Here is a 10,262-nt window from a genome sequence, read left to right on the forward strand (position 1 = left end):
ACTTCTTGTAGTTCCTTTAGGGCAGCTTTTGCACATAAAGCCTCCTCATGTATGATGCAATGGAAGCCAATCAGTGGATGACCAACACTTTTTGCAAACAGATTTACAAATCCTGCCTTCTCACCAGTCATGTTTGGGGCACCATCTGTTGTGACGGATACTACTTTTGAAATGTCAATTTGCCGAGTAGAGAATTCGTCCACAACTGTTTTACATATTTCAGCCCCGGTAGTACGCTCAGGAAGTGATGCAAAAGCAACCATCTCTTCACATACTTCATATACTATTTTGACTTACTTTTGATCTTCCTTATCTTCCATGCATATCAATATATTACTTATTTTAATTTCATGCCCTTTACAGATTGTACAGAATGTCACCACCACCAAAAAAATCTACAAAATCTAGAATATATGGCTAGCCTAGCTGATGATGTAATGTCTGTACTTTCATCAACACAAATAGAAAAAAAACTTGCATGAAGACAAATCTTTTATCAATTGTTCAGCTGTATTTCTTTCCAACTTAAGTATCTTATCCTTAACTGTTTTCCTACTCACAGGCAAATCTTTAATGCGCTGAATAATCTTTTTGTTTTCTGAAAAGTTGTCAAAAACAAATGGTGCACATTCTAGCCAAGCTTCTTTAATATACTCCCCATCACAGAGAGGCTTTCCGTGTTGGGCAATAACTTTTGAAACTTCAAAACCAGCAGCAACTAAGTTGGAACTGGGCCTACCTGAAATATAATTCATAAAAGTTTCAGCTTGTGTTTTTGTCTTGCTCAGTTCACGAGAAATTAATTCTCTTTGTTCCTCCTCAGTTTTATGGCTTAAGTTCTTATGAACATTTTCAAAATGTCTCTTTACAGAAGAAGTTCTACAAACAACTGTGTCAGAACAGAAAATGCATACAGCTTTATCATCCTTCTTAATCATGCCAAACTTTTCAGTCCAGTATTCCTTAAATTCTCTAATATCCTCTTCATTTGACTGACATCGTTTCTTAGCTGGTGGTGGTGACATTCTGTACAATCTGTAAAGGGCATGAAATTAAAATAAGTAATATATTGATATGCATGGAAGATAAGGAAGTCAAAATCAAAAGTAAGTCAAAATAGTATATGATGAGTAACTCCAATGAATAGCAATGATAACGCATTGTGTTGTCGTTGTGAAGTGCAGTGATGAGAAATGAATTAGCCTACTTCTACTGAAATGCGAGTATTTAAAGAATTATTTATTTCCTGTTAATATTATAGCACACACAAACTTTGTAGTCAAGTATACGTACGTTTATTCTAATACCAATCAATAAGTTTAATAAGCCAATGTTTGAGGTAAGTGTGACATGACAATGAACATAATAAAAATCTTTAGAGGATTTTTTTTCTTTTATGAAAATTAGAGGGTTTTCTTTATTTTACATAATTCCAGAAACAACACCAAACAACATCTGTGCTTAGGGTAACCTATGCTCTTGCGTGCCAGAGAAAGTCGTCGGCGTGCCAAGTTTGGCACGCGTGCAAGAGGTTGCCCACCCCTGATCTAGATATTGTAATTACCGAAAGCATTTATGTCATCAGAAAGGTAGAAATATAGGCTACATTCAAAATCCTTTGTCATAAATATAGCTGAAGTGAAAACGAAGATATATGCGTTTTGATAGTTACATGATGGCTAGCTCTGAGAGTGTGAAGCCCTGCACACCAGCCAATAAATTGTATAATTAGTTTCCATATATTTTAATTAATCTTAAAAATCTATATATCAGAAGAAAGGAAGATGTAGCCGTTAATGTGACAACATTTAAAAATATATATCTCTTAAGTTAAATAAATAATACCACCTTATCGCTGGTGTCCGGACACATGAAAATTACCTAGGTATCAGTATCCAGCCAGGCGGGGATCACAGGCTGCACAATACTGATAAATTATGTAATGCACTACTTGTGGTCGATCTCGAACCTATTTATGATGTGACGACTTATAGTGAATTTTGTAACTAGCTCATCAAGATTGTAACTTGCTTAGCTAAATGAATTGTGGGGTTCGGTCCATTCATTTTCTTTCTTTATTATGCACCCCATAATACACATCCCGTGGGCGGTGGTGTAAAGGATTACAGAGGCACATAATCGGTTCAGGAACTGAACCCTCTAGTTCGTTTAGCTAAGCAAATAACAATCTTTTGACGCTAGTTACAAAATTATTAATGTACACATACTTATGCATACATGTACATATTCATACGTATACATATATACATACACATACATATTTAATCACCCACACATCAGTAATCTTTTGTGTCACAAGTAATTCAACAAGAGGCTCATAACAGTCACTATACAAAGCACTTTACATCTATGAGGAGTTGCACAGTTACTAGTCTTACTCCACACCCACCCAACTGGGCGGCAGCTTTACAGTCATGTGCTCCACACCCACCCAACTGGGCGGCAGCTTTACAGTCATGTGCTCCACACCCACCCAACTGGGCGGCAGCTTTACAGTCATGTGCTCCACACCTACCCAACTGGGCGGCAGCTTTACAGTCATGTGCTCCACACCCACCCAACTGGGCGGCAGCTTTACAGTCATGTGCTCCACACCCACCCAACTGGGCGGCAGCTTTACAGTCATGTGCTCCACACCTACCCAACTGGGCGGCAGCTTTACAGTCATGTGCTCCCCACCCAACTGGGCGGCAGCTTTACAGTCATGTGCTCCATACCCACCAAACTGGGCGGCAGCTTTACAGTCATGTGCATGCATTACCTACAGTAAGCAAATTTTGGATACTTCACTAAGATTTCGGGCAGCACATCATTATGAATGAAGTACTTACACATTTCATGGACACTATTGATGTTGTTATCTTTAAATTCCGCGATTTTTTCACTTTCCATTATATAATGACGCAAAGTATGCGAATAGTTCTGCGGACAGAGTTTACATTTAGTCAAATCTACATCATCAGATGTTACAAACTCCCAGAGGTACTTGTAGCCGAGCCTAAACCTAGCAGTGGTAACATCTAGAAGTCTGCTAACATTATTGGATGACCCTTAGACTAGCGGTTCATCAAAGTTTATACAATATTGTGAAGTTGAGAGTCAGTGTAGTAACATAAATTGGTAAATCATAAATATTGTAAGCTAAGAATCTGATGCATGTGTGTGTGTGTTGGGGGGGGGGGGTTATACCCTTGGTAAGCGAGAGTGGAAAGTAACCTTAGACGTACTGCGGTCAATGTGGGGGGGGGGGGGGGGATGGAGGGTGGGAGAGTCAAATCCACCCTCGAACATCTGGACATAGTACCAGCAGCCTCAACAACACTCCATCAGCCTCCAGCTGATGCTTGTAGATGCCTCATCTAACCTCACCTATGTCACACATTAACCTACAGTTCCTGTGATATTTAAACTCCTCATCACAGTGGCGTCTCACCAATCTAAACTGTATTGGATTTTGTCCCGAAATAGCTATATGCTGACTGGACGTGTATGTATGTATGTTTGCATGTATGTGTGTATGTTTGTATGTATGTATGTATGTATGTATGTATGTATGTATGTATGTATGTATGTATGTATGTATGTATGTATGTATGTATGTATGTATGTATGTATGTATGTATGTATGCATGTATGCATGTATGTATGCATGTATGTATGCATGGATGGATGTATGTATGTATGTACGCATGCATGTATGTATGTATGTATGTATGTATGTATGTATGTATGTATGTATGTATGTATGTATGTATGTATGTATGTATGTATGTATGTATGTATATATGTATGTATGTATGTATCAATGTATGTATGTATGTATGTATGTATGTATGTATGTATGTATGTATGTATGTATGTATGTATGTATGTATGTATGTATGTATGTATGTATGTATGTATGTATGTATGTATGTATGTGTGTATGTATGTATTCCCAATCACGTTAAAGACTCCCCCTCTATCATCCAGTTTAAGAGAAAAACAACTATGTACTAAATAATCAACTCCTTGTAACTTTAATTATGCTGACCTTCCTATCTGTATTCAGACTGAGCCTACCATCATTATAGGTGATTATAACGCTAGGCATAGGAATATTGGTAATTCGCAGTTCAGTAATCGTAACGGCAACAAACTGGTGTCACAATTAGATAGTCACGATGATGCACAGGTTGTGGGTGACCTTGAACCGACGAATATCTACGGAGGTATTCTTGATCTATGTCTCGGTTTCAACGTCTCCCACACCGTGTGCGCCTCGTCAATAGTGCCAGATATGGCATCTGATCATCATGCTGATGATATAATGATACACACCACTGGGTATGCTAACACGCAGAACACTCTAAACTCAGTATTAGACTCATGTCAGGACCTAGGTTTAATTATCTCAGCAGAGAAAACAAAGATACTAAATCGGCGCCCATCCTGGCAGGGAGGAGCTGTTCGCAAGATGCAACTGTCTGATGGCTCCCAGCTTGACTATGTAAACAGATTCAAATACCTTGGCCTTGAGGTGCCACTGTATGGTCCTGTTGTATTCAGACTCTGTCGTCAGTATAAAGAGAGGCTCCGAGCTCTCAAGGCTGTTGCAGGTTATCACTCAGGCTATGGTGCCAATGTCAGAATTGTCAAAATGATGTACCTTGCATACATCAGATCTTTAGTGGATTATGCTGCACCCCTGCTTGTGTTGATGCCTCAAAGAAAGCTTGGAGGGCTTGAAAAATTGCAGAACGAAGCCTTGAGGATAATCCTTGGGTGCCCTCGTACCACAAAGATACTTAATATGAGAAAGGAACTTAATATTCTGAGCGTTGTTGATCGTGTTACTGAAATTAACTGTCAAATTGGTATAAAAATGCTTAGGGTATCTCATCCTAATCCTTGCACAGAAGCCCTCCAGAATTTCTTTATTGAAGATCAGCATTGTTCCAAATGGATAACTAAAACTGGAACTCAACTCAGAATGTATCAGGTTCATGATTTGTACCAAGAAAAACAACAACGGCACTTTCCTGCACCGTGGGAGGTTACACCCTTTCCAGTTTTAATCCCTCCCTTTCCACCCAAGAAGCAAATTAGAGATCAGTCCAAGCTTCGTCTTGAGGCAAAGCTCAACGCCTTAAGCCATATTGATGCTCTGTCCACAGAGCATTCTCTCTCTCAAATCATATACACTGATGGTTCCCTACACCGCACCACGGGTGCAGCTGGAAGTGGAGTTGTTCTGACAATGGGCGATGGCTTGTACTTTGAGTGGGGAGTCCGTATAAACAATTGGGCCTCTACCCTTCAGACCGAACTATTTGCCTTGATCCTTGCACTGAAATGTGTACAAGTCTCCAAACTTGATACATTAATTGTAAGTGACTCCTTATCATCCTTAAATGCTCTCATTTCTTTAAGACATGACTGTAACATGCTCGTGTCCGAAGCTAGACACAAATACAACAAAATTATTAAGGATGTTAACAGAGTCCATTTTATGTGGTCTCCATCTCATGTTGGCCTCCGAATGCATGATAGAGCTGATAAGTTAGCCAAAGAATCTGCCTTTAAAGGAGCCGTTGAGTGTAACCTTGGATTGTCAGTGAGCAATCTGAGAGCAGCAGTACACCGAGAACTTCAACAAGATCTTGTAGATCTGAGGCAAAGTGAAATTGACACCAGTAATTCCATCTATCATCATACTATCATGCATGAGGAGCCACACATCTATGGATCATCCAATAAAATCAGCAGACTTCTAGATGTTACTACTGCTCGGCTTAGACTCGGTTACAAGTATCTCTGGGAATTCTCATTATCTGCTGATGTAGACCTGACCAAATGTAAACTGTGTCAACAAAATTATTCGCACACCCTGCGTCACTATGTGATGGAGTGCGAAAAGATACGTGAATTTAGAGACAATTCTATAACCAATGTTCCAGCGATGTGTCAATATTTCATTCAAAATGATCTGCTACCAGAAATTTTAGCCAAATATCCCCAGTTTGCTAACTGTAGGTAGTAACTAAGTGATTGTAACCTATCCACCGCTGCCCACTGGATGGGGGGCGGTGTGCAGGACAAACATAAATTTTGACACTAGCTCTCCACATATGTCAGTTACTTAATTTAGAACCTGTACTTGAGGTCGATCTCGAACCCAATGTTGATGTGACGACTTATATTTAATTTTGTAACTAGCTCATCAAGATTGTAACTTGCTTAGCTAAATGAATTGTGGGGTTCAGTCCCTGAGCCCATTATGTGCCTCTGTAACCCTTTCCACTACCGCCCACAAGATGGGTATAGGGTGCATAATAAATGAACTAAACTAAAAAAAACTGAAGAATAACACCAGGTAACTGTAAAGCTGCCGCCCAGTTGGGTGGGTGTGGAGCAAAGACTAGTAACTGTGCGACTCCTCATAGATGTAAAGTGCCTTGTATAGTGACTGTTGTGAGCCTCTTGTTGAATCACTTGTGACACAAAAGATTACTGATGTGTGTATTTGTGTGGGTGATTAAATATGTATGTGTATGTATATATGTATACGTATGAATATGTACATGTATGCATAAGTATGTGTACATTAATAATTTTGTAACTAGCGTCAAAAGATTGTTATTTGCTTAGCTAAACGAACTAGAGGGTTCAGTTCCTGAACCGATTATGTGCCTCTGTAATCCTTTACACCACCGCCAACGGGATTTGTATTATGGGGTGCATAATAAATAAAGAAAATGAATGGACCGAACCCCACAATTCATTTAGCTAAGCAAGTTACAATCTTGATGAGCTAGTTAGAAACGTCGTCACATCATAAATAGGTTCGAGATCGACCACAAGTAGTGCATTACATAATTTATCAGTATTGTGCAGCCTGTGATCCCCGCCTGGCTGGATACTGATACCTAGGTAGTTTTCATGTGTCCGGACACCGGCGATAAGGTGGTATTATTTATTTAACTTAAGAGATATATATTTTTAAATGTTGTCACATTAACGGCTACATCTTCCTTTCTTCTGATATATAGATTGTTAAGATTAATTAAAATATATGGAAACTAATTATACAATTTATTGGCTGGTGTGCAGGGCTTCACACTCTCAGAGCTAGCCATCAAGTAACTATCAAAACGCATATATCTTCGTTTTCACTTCAGTTATATTTATGACAAAGTATTTTAAATGTAGCCTATATTTCTACCTTTCTGATGACATAAATACTCTCGTTAATTACAATATCTAGATCAAACTAACATTGATTTTCAAAACGTTGTATATTTTTCATCAATGGAGAGCATCAGCCAAGAAGCCTTCTTTAAAATATGAATATCTTTCCTCACCCAATAAGATCTAATCTCTGAATAAAACGCAAAAAACGACTTGATTGTAACCTATCCACCGCTGCCCATTCGATGGGGGAGAGGGGGTTATGTGTAGGATAAACATATCAATTGTGACACTAGCCCTCCATATATGTCAGTTGCTTAAATTATAAACTGTACTTGTGGTCGGTCTCGAGCCCATTGTTGATGTGACAATGTGCATTGACTTTTGTAACTAGCTTATCAAGATTATAACTTGCTTGGCTATATGAATTGTGGGGCTCAGTCCCTGACCCCATTATGTGCCTCTGTAACACTCCAATATCGCTCATAGGATGGGTATGAGGTGCATAATAAATGAACTAAACTAAGCTCTGCCTTTTTGATAACATATACAATTATAAGCTTTATTTGTACTCAGGGTGGGTAGAGTACTCTACCCACCCTGAGAGTAAGGACAAGACAAGAACATATCGATGCCAACACAGAAGACAATGTACAACATAATAGGCCAATTACACTGGATTGATCTTTGTGTTTAGATAGGAGCTGCCTCGTATGGGCCAATAAGCCTTCTGCAGCCTCTATGTTTCACCTCACATTTATCCCTTATGTATCCCCCGATGTTTTTACCTTTATTGTATTATCACCTGACCCGGTGCGGGTATAAAATCAACTAGTATTGTAAGATCTGTTCACTTGAGAATGAACCATGGAGGTTCGAAACGTTGTGCAAATTATATAAATAAGTGTAATACACTCTATGGTAAATCACTTCTTTTCTTCACCTTAAAAGTACGAAAATGAGTTTTGGAGAACTCCTATTTCAATTAAGCCCTGATGCTAAGAAAATAGTTAGAGGGATAGAAGCCCTAAACCAGAAAATAATAAATACAGTATATGCGGTCATATTCAATGAAACATGTTTGAAAGAAAACCTGCTGCCAGTATACACCAATATATATATATATATATATATATATATATATATATATATATATATATATATATATATATATATATATATATATATATATATATATATATATATATATATATATATATATATATATATATATATATATAGTATTAAATATGACCGAAAAAGTAAGATTAATAATTCTAACACGAATTTTCTCAATCTTTCGTACATTACGCTTCACTGTTGGAGGTAAATCAAAAATCACTTCTCCAAAATTCATTTTTATTTCTAGTCTGACGCGACACGGGCGCGTTTCGTAAAACTTATTACATTTTCAAAGACTTCACAAATACACAACTGATTAGAACTTACGTATCTCTGCTATTATATCTACATTTGAGTGAGGTGAGAGGGATGATGTGGCATATAGTGATGTGGCATTAACACAAGACAGAACATGAGGGGATATTAATAGGGTATTAAAAGTATCAACACAAGACAGAACAGAAACAATGGGTATTGAATAGAAGTGTTTGTAGAAAGCCTATTGGTCCATATTTCTTGATGCTTCTATATTGGAGCGGAGTCTTGAGGTGGGTAGAATATAGTTGTGTAATAATTGGCTGTTGATTGCTGGTGTTGACTTCTTGATGTGTAGTGCCTCGCAAACGTCAAGCCGCCTGCTATCGCTGTATCTATCGATGATTTCTGTGTTGTTTACTAGGATTTCTCTGGCGATGGTTTGGTTATGGGAAGAGATTATATGTTCCTTAATGGAGCCCTGTTGCTTATGCATCGTTAAACGCCTAGAAAGAGATGTTGTTGTCTTGCCTATATACTGGGTTTTTTGGAGCTTACAGTCCCCAAGTGGGCATTTGAAGGCATAGACGACGTTAGTCTCTTTTAAAGCGTTCTGTTTTGTGTCTGGAGAGTTTCTCATGAGTAGGCTGGCCGTTTTTCTGGTTTTATAGTAAATCGTCAGTTGTATCCTCTGATTTTTGTCTGTAGGGATAACGTTTCTATTAACAATATCTTTCAGGACCCTTTCCTCCGTTTTATGAGCTGTGGAAAAGAAGTTCCTGTAAAATAGTCTAATAGGGGGTATAGGTGTTGTGTTAGTTGTCTCTTCAGAGGTTGCATGGCTTTTCACTTTCCTTCTTATGATGTCTTCGATGAAACCATTGGAGAAGCCGTTATTGACTAGAACCTGCCTTACCCTACAGAGTTCTTCGTCGACTTGCTTCCATTCTGAGCTGTGGCTGAGTGCACGGTCGACGTATGCGTTAACAACACTCCTCTTGTACCTGTCAGGGCAGTCGCTGTTGGCATTTAGGCACATTCCTATGTTTGTTTCCTTAGTGTAGACTGCAGTGTGGAAACCTCCGCCCTTTTCCATGACTGTTACATCTAGAAAAGGCAGTTTCCCATCCTTTTCCGTCTCGTAAGTGAAACGCAGCACGGAACTCTGCTCAAATGCCTCCTTCAGCTCCTGCAGATGTCTGACATCAGGTACCTGTGTAAAAATGTCGTCAACATACCTGCAGTATATGGCCGGTTTCAAGTTCATGTTCATGAACTTGTGTTAATGTTCATGTTCTGTCTTGTGTTAATGCCACATCACTATATGCCACATCATCCCTCCCACCTCACTCAAATGTAGATATAATAGCAGAGATACGTAAGTTCTAATCAGTTGTGTATTTGTGAAGTCTTTGAAAATGTAATAAGTTTTACGAAACGCGCCCGTGTCGCGTCAGACTAGAAGTAAAAATGAATTTTGGAGAAGTGATTTTTGATTTACCTCCAACAGTGAAGCGTAATGTACGAAAGATTGAGAAAATTCGTGTTAGAATTATTAATCTTACTTTTTCGGTCATATTTAATAATATATGTCTACAGGAAAGACTGCTACCAAAATATACTAATATATATATATATATATATATATATATATATATATATATATATATATATATATATATATATATATATAT

The 10,262-nt window shown here is 38.2% G+C and overlaps 1 protein-coding gene across 1 annotated transcript; it reads right to left on the minus strand.

The window, feature by feature from the left end:
- Positions 1 to 452: 452 nt before the first annotated feature.
- On the minus strand, positions 453 to 9,835 carry LOC138370276 (uncharacterized). Its single transcript, XM_069334289.1, has 2 exons — positions 9,807 to 9,835; positions 453 to 1,035 (listed from the first exon to the last, which is right to left on the minus strand). Exons 1-2 carry the CDS (start codon positions 9,833 to 9,835, stop codon positions 453 to 455), a joined length of 612 nt encoding a protein of 203 aa, XP_069190390.1.
- Positions 9,836 to 10,262: the final 427 nt, after the last annotated feature.

This window comes from Procambarus clarkii, chromosome 31, assembly GCF_040958095.1.
Source record: "Procambarus clarkii isolate CNS0578487 chromosome 31, FALCON_Pclarkii_2.0, whole genome shotgun sequence".
In the NCBI taxonomy this organism is placed as follows: Eukaryota; Metazoa; Arthropoda; class Malacostraca; order Decapoda; family Cambaridae; genus Procambarus; species Procambarus clarkii.